Source organism: Meles meles, chromosome 13 (assembly GCF_922984935.1).
Source record: "Meles meles chromosome 13, mMelMel3.1 paternal haplotype, whole genome shotgun sequence".
Taxonomy (NCBI): domain Eukaryota; kingdom Metazoa; phylum Chordata; class Mammalia; order Carnivora; family Mustelidae; genus Meles; species Meles meles.
Window position 1 is genome coordinate 56,090,317 of NC_060078.1, and position 12,712 is coordinate 56,103,028.

A 12,712-nucleotide genomic window follows, 5' to 3' on the forward strand; every position below is an offset into this window, starting at 1 on the left:
AGCCAGCTGGGATGGCAAAATTGATGCCTCCCCTGCCACCATGCTTTGGGACAAAGTATATCCCTTATCAGACCCCCATATGGAGAGAAGAAAACACAATCTGACTGAAGTTAACTTCCCACACCTGACAGAAAGGTATATTAATTGCTGTTTTATTAACCGCATAATTGCTGTTGAAATTCTGTTAATGAAAAAAAAAAACAGAAATAAACATATATTCCTCAGACACTTGGGTCTAAGTCTGAAATTTGGATCTTCTACAGAGGAAGAGGCCAAAGGTCATGTCTTTTCTGGTGTATAGGAATCCTTGACCCTATAATTCCTAATGCCGTCTAAAGATGGCAGCCATGCAGCAACCTCTTCGACTTCAGGCGCAGCAACTTCTTCGTAGAAACATTGCCAAAGGCAAGGGAAGCAAGGGCAAAAATGAACTATTGGGACTTCATCAAGATCAAAAGCTTTTGCACAGCCAAGGAAACAGTCAACAAAACCAAAAGACAACTGACAGACAGGGAGAAGATATTTGCAAATGACATATTAGATAAAGGGCTAGTTCCAAAATCTATAAAGAACTTATCAAACTCAACACCCAAAGAACAAATAATCCAATCAAGAAATGGGCAGAGGACATGAACAGACATTTCTGCAAAGAAGACATCCAGATGGCCAACAGACATATGAAAAAGTGCTCCACATCACTCGGCATCAGGGAAATACAAATCAAAACCACAATGAGGGGCGCCGGGGTGGCTCAGTGGGTTAAGCCTCTGCCTTCGGCTTGGGTTGTGATCTCAGGGTCCTGGGATCGAGCCCCGCATCGGGCTCTCTGCTCAGCAGAGAGCCTGCTTCCCCCCTTCTCTCTGCCTGCCTCTCTGCCTACTTGTGATCTCTCTCTGTCAAATAAATAAATAAAATCTTAAAACAAAACAAAACAAAAACACAATGAGATACCACCTCACACCAGTCAGAATGGCTAAAATTAACAAGTCAGGAAACAACAAGTATTGGCGAGGATGTGGAGAAAGGGGAACCCTCCTACACTGTTGGTGTAGCCACTCTGGAAAACAGCATGGAGGTTCCTCAAAAAGTTGAAAATAGAGCTACTCTATGACCCTGCAATCACGCTACTGAGTATTTACCCTAAAGATACAAACGTAGTGATCCAAAGGGGCACATGCACCCGAATGTTTACAGCAGCAATGTCCACAATAGCCAAACTATGGAAAGAACTTAGATGTCCATCAACAGATGAATGGATAAAGAAGATGTGGTATATATATATACAATGGAATACTATGCAGCCATCAAAAGAAATGAAATCTTGCCATTTGCAAGGACCTGCATGGAACTAGAGGGTATTATGCTGAGCAAAATAAGTCAATCAGAGAAAGACAATTATCATATGATCTCCCTGATATGAAGAATTTGAGAGGCAACGTTGGGGGCCTGGGGAGTAGGGAAGGAAAAAATGAAACAAGATGGGATCAGGAGGGAGACAAACCATAAGGGACTCTTAATGTCACAAAACAAACTGAGGGCTGCTGGGGGGAGGTGGGTAGGGAGAAGGTGGTTGGGTTATGGACACTGGGGAGGGTATGTGCTATGGTGAGTGCTGTGAAGTGTGTAAACCTGGCGATTCACAGACCTGTACCCCTGGGGTTAATAATACATTATATGTTAATAAAAAATAAAAAATTAATTTAAAAAAAGATGGCAGCCATGGCAGGATAGGAATGGGAGTGGGGTGGGACATGAGCTGAGCTGTACTGATCAGTTCACAACACAGACCATTCAAGGTCTACTTGGACTGGCAGTCATGGTTCTCTCAAGCACTGACTGTGGAGTCACTCAAAAATCCATTTAATGTTGGGGAAATGGAGGGACTCTTGATGAGTAGGGATGTGTTTTCTTTTGGGGTGATGAAAATGTTCTGAAACTGACTATGATGATGGCTGGTTGCACAACTCTGAACATACGAAAAACCATTGATGTGAGTACTTTAGACAGTGAGTTGTATTATATGTGAATCATATCTCAATGTTTCTTATGTCTATTCAACAGTTATTTGGTGGGCACTCCTTTATCGCCAACACCACTTGAAGTTATAATTCTCCTCTCCCTTCTGAGAAATGGAGGAGTGAGGTTCGGGGAGGAATAAAGGCCACTGTGGCCATTTCCTGATGGCCAACTATGGATATATTCTTTGCGGAGACGTGCGGACCTTCTGCTTCCTTCCGACTCTGGCCACCTGCAGCTCTCTGGCTCTGGTGAGCTTAACATTAAGTGAGATGAGCTGAAACTTCTGCGGAGAATTTGGCAAGGAACAATCCATCAGAAGCCCATAAATTTTCCGTAATGGTTACTCCGGCATGGCCAATTAGTGTCAATTAATTCTTGGAAAACACCACAGAAACGTGGGGAAGTACTGCTTACCAGTGAGGAGAGAGGCTTGCTGAATAGCCGTTTTCAACAACGTGGAATCACAAAAGGAATTCCTTCTTAGCCAAACCGAGTTTCAAGTCCAAATTTCTCCTTTTAAAGCCCCAGCTGTCACGGCCACTGGAGACTGTTTGCAAAAAACAGAGGGACTTCCCATGCCTGCCTTGTTGCCTAAGAACCCAACCAGATGAGACGAACCACCCACCACCGCCAGGCCACAGGACAGCCCTGGTCCGCTCACTGCTCTGGGGGAGGGAGGAGTTACTGCCTTGGCAAACCCAGACTGGCTGGGATAAATTACAGATTATTTCTAAGTAACTTCTCTCCCCCAATCGCTGTGTAATTCTTAACTAAAACCTTCTATTTTGTCCCCTGTTTTCTCAACACTCCTATCTTCACCATAATGGTCCTAAGGAAAGCCTTTTGTTTTTGAGCTTGACATTGTCCTAGGTACGCTACATAGATTATGTAACTGCATTCTGCTACCCCTGAATTAGGTACTACCCATAATCTAGGTTATGAGAAAACCAAGGATTGTAGAATTTGAGTTGAGCTGCAGTCACTTTGAATTACAGTCTAAGTTGTAAGTGAAGCGGGATTTGAACTTCAGCAGTCTGGGATCTTGACCTTACCATCAATTTCACCTCCTAATTCATCACTACTGCAACCATCATCAAAAGGAAACTTCACTATTCAAGGTGCAATTCTGGACACGGTCCGCTTTGGATGAATAAACAGGAAATCTGGTCTCTGGGAATCTGGTCTCATTCCCCGTTTGGACACAGACAGGAATGAAGGTCAAAGCCTCCAGCCATACAGCGAGCTTGTGGCAATGCCAGCCTTGGCTGTTTGACTCCCACCAACGTTCCTGCTCACTTGGGAGAGGGCCCCCGGCCCAGGGAGCCCCAGGAGTGGGGCCACGCGACACTGATTGGCCAGCCTGGCCTTTCTGAACTTCCCTCCCCACTTCAGGGGAAAGACGGGAGAGGGTCTTTGTGTGTACTGTGGTGGTACAGAGGGCTCAAAGACAGTTCTGCATACAAGAGTGCATTGTTCGAGTAATTCCTCCACCCCAGAAATAAGGGAGGGGAATCCAATTAACATGACAGTATTGAAGATTACTGGTAAATTCTCTCTGTAGGCCACCCCCATTCCTCCCCACTTCAGGTGCAATCTCATGAGTGACCCCTGAAGCTGAAAAACCAATGTGATACCTTTAACCAGTGGTGAACTATTCTCATTCTACTTACACTTCTCTTTAATCACTTTGTGAAAAAGTGGGTCCCAAACAGCCCCCTTCAAGAGAATGCACAGGCTGGGCAGAAGCTGGACTAGAGAAAAGGTGGCAAATCCCTGAACTGATTCTGGTTCCTGGCTTTGGAGGAGGAGTTTAATAAGGATATCAAGAAGAGGAAATGCAGATGAGGACACTACAAGTGGACTCCGTGGGGAGTCATAAAGGGTTCATTCATAAAAAGTTATGCGTCCATTATGCCTGGATTTTCACACACTGCCCTGGGAAAATATGCAATGCACAGTTTTTCAGAGCAAGATGCATACTTTCACAATCCACCCTAATCCGCTCTCCCTCCTACCAAAGGGGCATTGACCTGCCTCCTCCCAGCAGATTTCATGGCACTGACCCCTCCCAGGGACCAGCTCGGCCCACACAATGCACTTGTTCCAAACACAAAAGTGCACTAACAACTGCATTTGGAAACATCAGAGCAGGGCCAAGTCGTTGGCAAAGGAGAATTCCCGCAAACGAAGAATGATGGTTACAGGCACTGGGCCATGCCTTGGCTGTGGCAAGCGCACGCGCGCACACACACACACACACACACTGCAAAAGTGTGTAAAATATGAGCCCAAAAAAACCACCACACAAAACCCAAACAAAACAAACCATCACCACCAACAAGGAATGGCAAAAGCCCCATCTCATCAATGGAAGTGTAGCCAGAAACGCCAGGATCTGCAGTGAGAAAGTTCTTGTTTCAAGTTCAAGAAAAGGGAATCCCTGGAAATGCCTCTGGCTGTGCCCATTCTCAGGAGCGTGTCTTGGCCCTCTCTGGGGAACCTTAGTAACAGAGAGCTTCCTTGCCCTGAGCCCTTTGAGTCTACCACATTCCTCTGGGGGCGTTAGGGTTGCCAGATTTTGCAAACAAAAACACGGGAAGGCCAGTCGCATTGGAATTTCAGATAAACAGTGAATCATGCATTTTATCTGACCGTCCTACTACTGGGATACCCTTCTCAGAGGCAGCAGTCCCCACTCCCCATGACGAGGCCATCGGAGTTCTGGTCTGATCTCAGCCCCTAACTGGCTGTGCAAACTTAGCGAGTTGGTCCACGTTCGAAGAGTGTGGACTCTTCACTTTCCTGGTGAATATGTGCATTTAGGGACTCTGTGATCCCTGCCTTGTCGAGGGGTTCATGATTCCATGCTGTTATGGAAACTTGCCCCCAACACACACACAACCCCTTGTATTAGTTTAATTAGAAAATACTACCTGAATGCATTCTTGTAAAAGATGTAGAATGATCCAGAAGTATACGAACCAAACCACCAAGCTGCCGACTACCTGTGCCTCCTTTCTTGAAGGTAACCAGCTGCGGTTGTTTGATGAGCACCCCCGGTCCCCTTTCTATGTGGTGCTAAACAGGTCCCCATGCACCTACATTTACGGGGAAGCAGGATCACTCCCTCACCCAGTTCATGGGGATTCTGATGTGGTGGTCTCCCAGGGATCTGTATTCATAGAAATCCTCCCAGCCGATTCAGGTTCAGGAATCAGGTTCAGGAACCTCTGCTAACCCAGAACGCAGCCCTTGGTGTTTTCGCCACACCCAGTCAGGACTACCTCGGAAGCCGCGCCTCCTTCTGGCTACGAGCATGCGCGCTGTGTCTGCTTGCCTGAGACAGGAAGCGGAAATCCAAGGCAGGCAGCCGCCGCCCTGCCGTCGGGTAGCCAATCCCTTTTGTCCTATAGCGTGCACGCTCCTGTCTGTGCTTGGCTTGCCTACCTAGATGGCAGACTAGCCACCGATGCCACTGAGGGTGGTGGTAACCTGGTACCCCCTCTCAGAGCCTGCCATGGCGGCTTTCTTGAGCACCAGTGCACACAGATTCCTTTCTGTTTGGACCTCTAGGAATTGAGACTCATGGTCTTCTGGACAGAAGGGGCTTATGTAATATTCCCAATGAAAGCTGACCTGGCTGAGACCCTGTGGCCAGACAAAGCTTAGTATTTGCCGGCCCGCTCGGGGCCACCCAGACCCTCTGTCCCAATCTCTTCTGACCTACCCAGAATCTGACTCGAAGGCACGCATGGTCTGGCTACGGAACTCCCCTGGTTAACTCTCCCCCTCTCTTCCTGTTTCCATCTTTCATCTGCTGTCCCAATAGCAGCTCACTCCCAGGCCAGACCGTCAAAGAATAACCAGAGCGGCTTTTCTTCCCATGTGAGGATATGCCAGGGACAAAGACCTCGGTGAAGGCTCAGATTTATCAACCTGGAAGTCCATCCTGCTATTGCTCTAAAAATGAGGACACTCCACTATCAGCCAAAACCCTTCCAACTGGCTCCTTATAAATCTACATCCCTCTCTGGCTCCCCCATTGCTATTCTTTAGCCAAATGAGTCCCTATGTCCATTTCCAGGACACTGTGTCATTAGTTCTCTATACTTTCCTCTTTTCAGGTCACCTATGGGAGATTGCAAATTGGTGACCAATCCTGAATGAATGACTTTTCTCCTTGTGCCACCTGCCCACTGCCTCTTGCGGAAAGTTCCAAGCTGCCTTGTCACATATGAGTTCATGCACTGTGCATCTACCAGAAAGGGTACACACTTATTGTAGAAATATTAGAAATATAGCTAAACCAGGAAAAAAGAATTAAAAAGTTCTTGAGAGAGAGAGAAAGTATGCGGGGTACAGGAGAAAGGTGCAGAGGGAGAGGGAGAATCCTTGAGCAGACTCCACACTGAGGGCAGAGCCTGACGTAGGGCTCGATCTCATGACCCCAAGATCATGACATGAACCAAAGTCAAGAATCAGATGCCTAACCGACTTAGCCACCCAGGTGCCCCCCAGAATAAACTAAAAAAAAAAAAAAAAAAAATACTCTGTCATTCTGAAATAATCACTATATGTTATTTATTTATGTTCATGATTCTACTTGATATTTATAATGTAGATCACAGAATGGTTTCTTCCAGTGGAATCCAACCTGTCCATGTTTTAAGTAATTTTGTTTTGAGTAATTCTGGTCAGGATATTCACTTAGCCACACTCCCCACCACTCCTTCGTTTATTACGCCAACCCCCTCATCCTCATGTATGCCTTATTTCTGAGGGCACCTGAGTTTGCAAAGCCTCAAAATATACATATAATAGTATTTTTATTAAAATGGAATCAGGGGTGCCTGGGTGGCTCAGTGGGTTAAAGCCTCAGCGTTTGGCTCAGGTCATGATCCTAGAGTCCTGGGATCGAGTCCCACGTCGGGCTCTCTGCTCAGCGGGGAGCCTTTTTCCCTTCCTCTCTCTCTGCCTGCCTCTCTACCTACTGTGATCTCTGTCTGTCAAATAAATAAAATCTTTTAAAAAGATGGAATTCAACCTCATGTTGTCTTTCGTAACACCTTTTTGTGTAATGACATACAAGAACCCCTTTCTGTATCAGTAAGCAGGCACCTCTAACTTTATTTTTAGTGGCTGGACAGTTTTCCCCTGGAAAGTTGTATCCCAGTTTTTTCAGCGAACCCCTACTGTTGAACATGTAAACTGTTTTCCATTTTTTCTGCTCCAGTGAATATGCCCAAAACTAGAACTTTGCATGCTTCCTTAATTGGTTCCTTAGGATACATCCCAAGAAGCGGAATTGCCAGGTTGAAGGGCGGTCTCAGTCTTAAAAGCTTTTAACACGTGCTGCCAAATGGAGTGCTAGGAGTTTTACAACGACACCAACCCTTGCGAGCTTCCTGTGTCTGCTGTCAGGATGGGCTCTTCCACATGTGAATGGCATCCCATGGAACAGCCCATCACCCCTCTCCCAAGGCTTTCAAAGTCAACTCACCCAACAGGGGGGCTTTTCTCCAGTAACCATCCCTGACCTCCACGTAGTCATACCAGCATAGGCGGCTTTTAAACAAATCCATGGATGTGAAGTTCAGAACGATCTGTAAAGAGTGACCGTAAAGTGAGTTTTGGCAGCAGAGCCAGAGGACTCTTGAAGACCCATCTCGCATGCCCATGTTCTCACATTACCTCTTAGCATACAGAGCTCTCAGACCACAGTGGGAGCATCCTCGAAAAGACACACTCACAGGAAACCTCATGACATGAAATAATAAACCTTGAGCAGGATGGGGAGTAAACAGAGGAGATGAATCCCCTGGTTCTGTCCTGGAGCTTTTGAAGTCACTCAGTGGTTTATAGGAAACAGAATGCATTAAAACTACGGGCTGGGATGCACTGAGACCGGGGATTTAGAAGGAGGTAGGGGTCGGTGAAGTTCAGAGATACGGAAAGATCTTATAACATCATCCATCATTCCAAAGGGCCTGGGGTTCGTCTGGGTGCATCTGAGCCCCACCATGATCACTGTTCCCTCGGCCATGACCTCACTCTTCTGAGATGGGGTGTAGCCGATGCTCTCCTAGAGTTAGTCTGTTTGTTCGTTCATTCATGCATTCATTCTTTCATTCGTTCATCACACCATTGTTAGCTGACCACCTCCTGTGTGCCCGTCTGTGTTGGCCAACTGACATCGAAAGATCAGCAAGAGAGGGTTCTTGCTTTTAGGGAGTTCAGAGAACATAGAGGGTTCAGGTCAGTTAGACAGAACACTCTGGAATAAATGTGGAAAAGAGAGGGACACACAGGAAGGGAATCCTGCAGCCCCAGGAAGGGAGAACTAGAGGCTGCCCGGGATACATCTCAGAAGAGGTGGCATTTAACCTAAGGGGAATAGGGGCCCAGTGGGCAGAGACACAGGACAAGAGCCCATTTTGGTGAGAGGGACTGACCAGAGCTCAGGCAAGGAGAGTTTGGGGAACTGTGTAGGTCATGCTGGGTGGTTCTGGAATGGGGAGTGAAGGCTGGGGAGCTGGGGGTTCAGATGGACTGAAAAGGAAGGTTTCAGTTCTTCTGGACATGCTGAGGCCATTCAGTGGATGTGCTTGTCCACAAAGAGTGGAGGGAGCTGGGTGGCCCTGTGGACTTGGCACACAGGTACTCTTCCCACAAACCTGCTACCCTTCCAGCTTGGGGCATCCCAGCAGATGGCCCAAAGCAGAGTTCAGGCATCCCTCCTTCCTCCCCCTATCCAGTCCCACCATGTTGGGTACCTATGCCAGGTCTGCCGTGCTCGGCCTGTCTCTGCTCCATCATTTCTCTGCTCTCTTCACTCACCAGGGGCCCCATAAAGGCATCCCTGCCCCCACTACTGCAGCCAGGTCCCTCTGTCTCTAAGCAAAGCCCCAGGCTGGAAGGCTGCAAGTCAAAGTTCCAGGGCCTTCCCAGCCAGACTGAAAGGGCTGTTATTCGTCTGTCCCATTCTCCATGCCTCCCCTGCTTTGAACCTCCTCTCTCTGGGCTTCAGCACACCTGTCCTCTCTCTGCTGCTCTCTGGCCTCAGCGGGCTCCCATCCTCCCCGCTCCCCGGTGACTGTGATGGTCCCTTAGTGCAGCGGCATTTCCCTTCCAGCTTCCCCGCGTGCAGGTGACACCAGTCACTGGAGTCCAGCCCTTTGCAGTCATCTCTGCTTTGCCCCTATTGTTTATCCCCGAAGCTGACAGACCTCCTTCCCTTAAGGTGTATGTGTCCCTGCTGCAGACCAGTCTGGTGTCCCTTCAGCAGAGCTCCACAAACCTACACACTAAGCACTTTCGCAAGCTGCCTGTCCTAATTAGCATTGAGCGTGTCCATCCCTTCCTTTGGGCCAATCCCACCGGGTGTTCAGGTCTCAGGACAATTAGTACCTTCTTCCACAAAGCCCTCTGATCATCTATGAAATGAAGAGGGAGAAAATAATAGGCCAGCTCCCCTCCTGTGTTCCTGTGTTGTACAGTGTGTGTGTGTGTGTGTGTGAAAGAGGTGGGGGTCGATATTCTTTCAAACTAGGCCGGTGGTTCTCAACCCTGCTTGTGGATTAGTACCAACTCAAAAATGTAAAAACTAATACTGGGCCAAGGAAATGTTCCTCCTTCAATGAAATCAGACTCCCTAAAGGTAAGGGGGGACCCTACCTAAACTCTAAGTCTCTTGAAGACAGGGATAATAAATTATTTTTCTTTTGTCGCTCCCACAGTGTTCACGTTCAGGCAGAAGAGCTCAGTCATACTGATTAGCTGGTTGCAATATAATTCTTTGGCTTTTCAAATTTTCAGAAAGGCAATGTTATTACAACTTCCTTAGTAACACATTCATGACCTAAATGAATGGGATAATCATTCAGGCTGATTATTTTAAATACATTAGGGAACCATAAAGACCATAGGAGAAGAGGTGACAAGCAAGAGGTGATACTTGAATCAATCAAGTTTGCTAATTACTAGCAGCTCAGGGAAGGCTAGGTGAAGCCAAAATGGAAATCATTGGTACAGGAATCTCAATGATGTATATTCTCCCTGCCCGCCCTCCCCCCCCACCCCAGTTAGCAATAATAATTAAGGCTGGAGGAATTTTCTGCATATCCCATAGCCTCTGCTAGGTAGGACAATTCAACAATTTGGGGACTGCTGGATCACTTCCTCTTCCTCCTCCTTCTTCCTGCCTCCCTCTCATTACTGCCTCCAGCAGGCACAGAGACAGCCCACGAACCCGAAGGAGACGAGCCTGGAGTCTCTCAGGCTCAGGATGACAACCACAGTGTCATAAATACTTAGAGCCAGAATAAAAGTCACGCATGGGCGTTGTGTGTGAGCACACGTTATGTGAGCATGTGCATATGAATGCATGTTCAAATGCCTTTTCGCCTGACCCTTTTGTGAAATAATACAGGATGATGGGTAAGCATCCAGGTTCTCACCTGCACTCAGAGCCCAACTTTGCAACAAACTGAGTAGCCTCAGGCAAGTCCATTTCCTTATCAGAAACATTAATGTGCTAATAGCACCTATCACATGAAGTTCTGAGGATTAAAAGAGATAAACTGCATAATATGCTGAGAAGAGCACCGAGGCCGCAGAAAACACTTAAGTGGACATTGTTGACAGTTATGAATTAGGACTACCCGAAGGTTGGCTTCAGGCCTCCGGAAATCCATCACCCCACGAAACCCCCAGCTGCAGGTTTGTCATTTGGCCTCTCATCCATTCACATGCCCATTCAACAAAGACTTTTTGTGTGACTATGTGCCATGGGCTGTGTTGGGTGCCGGAGACCTCAGGCTGAACAGTCTCTGTCCTCAGTAAGGTTAGGGTCTAGAAGGTAGACAACCAGATAAACCAGCAATCATGATATTGTGAGACAAGCTACGGCAGGTATGACTGTAGGGAGCCTGACCCAAGGGACAGAGAGGGCATCTCAAAGATGGCAGTGTCTAGTCTGAAGAACTCTTGGATTTGAAGGGAGGTGTGAAAACTCATACACACACACACACACACACACACATACGTTTTAGGAGTGAAGAAGCCCCAGGTTCCAGTTCTATATTTTACTGTGAATTTGGGCAATTTTTTAAGTGTCTGAGCCTCAAATTCCTTATCCATATGATGGATGTGAAGAGATGCCTCCTGCCATAGGATTGAGAACTTACCACCCTTGGACCACGACAAAAGACGCTGCTGCCCTGGCTCAGCTCTAGAGGGAATCTGGAGGGAATCACAGAACCTTCAGACCCAAAGGATCGTGCTCACCCACAGCTTACATAGCTCCTAGACCGCTCACCCACAGCTTACATAGCTCCTAGATCTCACTGCAGGTGCCCAGGACCCTGGAGTTCCTGTCCAAATGGTCCTGAGCCTACTTCTAGAGCATGCAGAGATCTCGGCCCTGGAATCCACCCTCCCAAAGGTAGACAGCATATCTAACCAATCTGCTCCTGCTGGAGGAATAACTGTTTGCAAGGAGGGAGTGCAGAGTGCTTGGGAGAGTGGGCTGGGGTGTTGCATGGGGGCTCCTGAGATGAAATGGGGGTGCTAAGAAGAGAAGGAGGAGCCAGCTGTGGGTTGGGGGCCAGCTCTCCCTACATTGCTACCTCCCAGAGCAACACTCTGACGTGTCAAGGAATTCTCAATTGGATCCTCACCTTCCAAGGCATTCTGATGGTGTCCTTATTAAGGAGGAAGGCTAGAGTCTACTTTGTTTTCCAAACCGTGAGCTTGATTTGTAATTCACATGGACATTTTGCTTCTAGCCTCTATTTGTATGATACGAGTCAGAAGTCTAGAAATAATATTAAGCAAGCTGGCGCACAGTGGTGCTCATAGCATCGCAGCTGTTTTCACTACTGTCAATAATAGTACAACCCCCCACACCTCACCGACTCAAAGAAAGCTGTGTCACTTCCTGAGGTGGTTTCACACGTACCTTTTCCCCTGGCGTGACCGATATCCTCCAGACACAGTGGGAGTAAGAAGGGTAGCCATTTGGGAAACCAGGTGCCGAAAAGTTTCCTGTTGTGTCCTGCAGGGTCTCCCCACATGCTGCACAAGTAAAACAACAACTGTGATTCAGGCAGACATGCTGCCCATCCCAGAAGCAACCCGCGCCAGGCCCCATCAACACCCCATGACCAGCCAAAGCCCCTGGGATGCCCTTGTGAGAAGTGTGTCAGGCAGATCGACGATTTTCTTCTGGCTGATAGAAGTGAAAATGGGGTCTGGGCACCAAAGAGCGATACCTAGGGGTTGCTGAGGTTTCTGAGGCTCTCAGGATTGAGCATGGATTTGAGTGGGGTACAAGTTTCCCAGCCTTGCTGGGCCTTAGTTTTCTTGTCTGTAAAATGGGCAGGAGCTTCCTGAAGAGTTAATGACATGGATCCACTCAGTGCTTGGCACACAGTGAGCACTCCACACACAGCGGCCGTTATCATTATGACTAACATCTGAGGCAGCGAGCACAGAAAAGTAGAAGTAGGTGAAGCAACAAAACAAAGAAAACACTCGGAAACCCATTTCATGAGAAACTCATTGGGTTGAATCTTGCCTCCTTTTTTCTGCTGCTTATCTCTGAATGAGCTACCAAATAAATAGTCAAGAAAACTCAAAGATGATCAGAGGTACGGGAAGCTATTCTGCCCTTGAATATTGGAGGGTTGCCTGG

The 12,712-nt window shown here is 47.5% G+C and overlaps 1 protein-coding gene across 1 annotated transcript in view; it reads right to left on the bottom strand.

Annotated features, from left to right (window-relative positions):
* The window catches only part of TLL2 (tolloid like 2), a 116,240-nt gene that overhangs the window by 23,436 nt on the left and 80,092 nt on the right, over positions 1-12,712 (bottom strand). Inside the window, exons 9-10 of the mRNA XM_046027312.1 lie at positions 11,978-12,093; positions 7,520-7,622 (exon numbers count right to left, since the gene is read on the bottom strand). Of these exons, the coding sequence (XP_045883268.1) occupies positions 7,520-7,622; positions 11,978-12,093 (219 nt within the window). The remainder of the gene's footprint in view (positions 1-7,519; positions 7,623-11,977; positions 12,094-12,712) is intronic.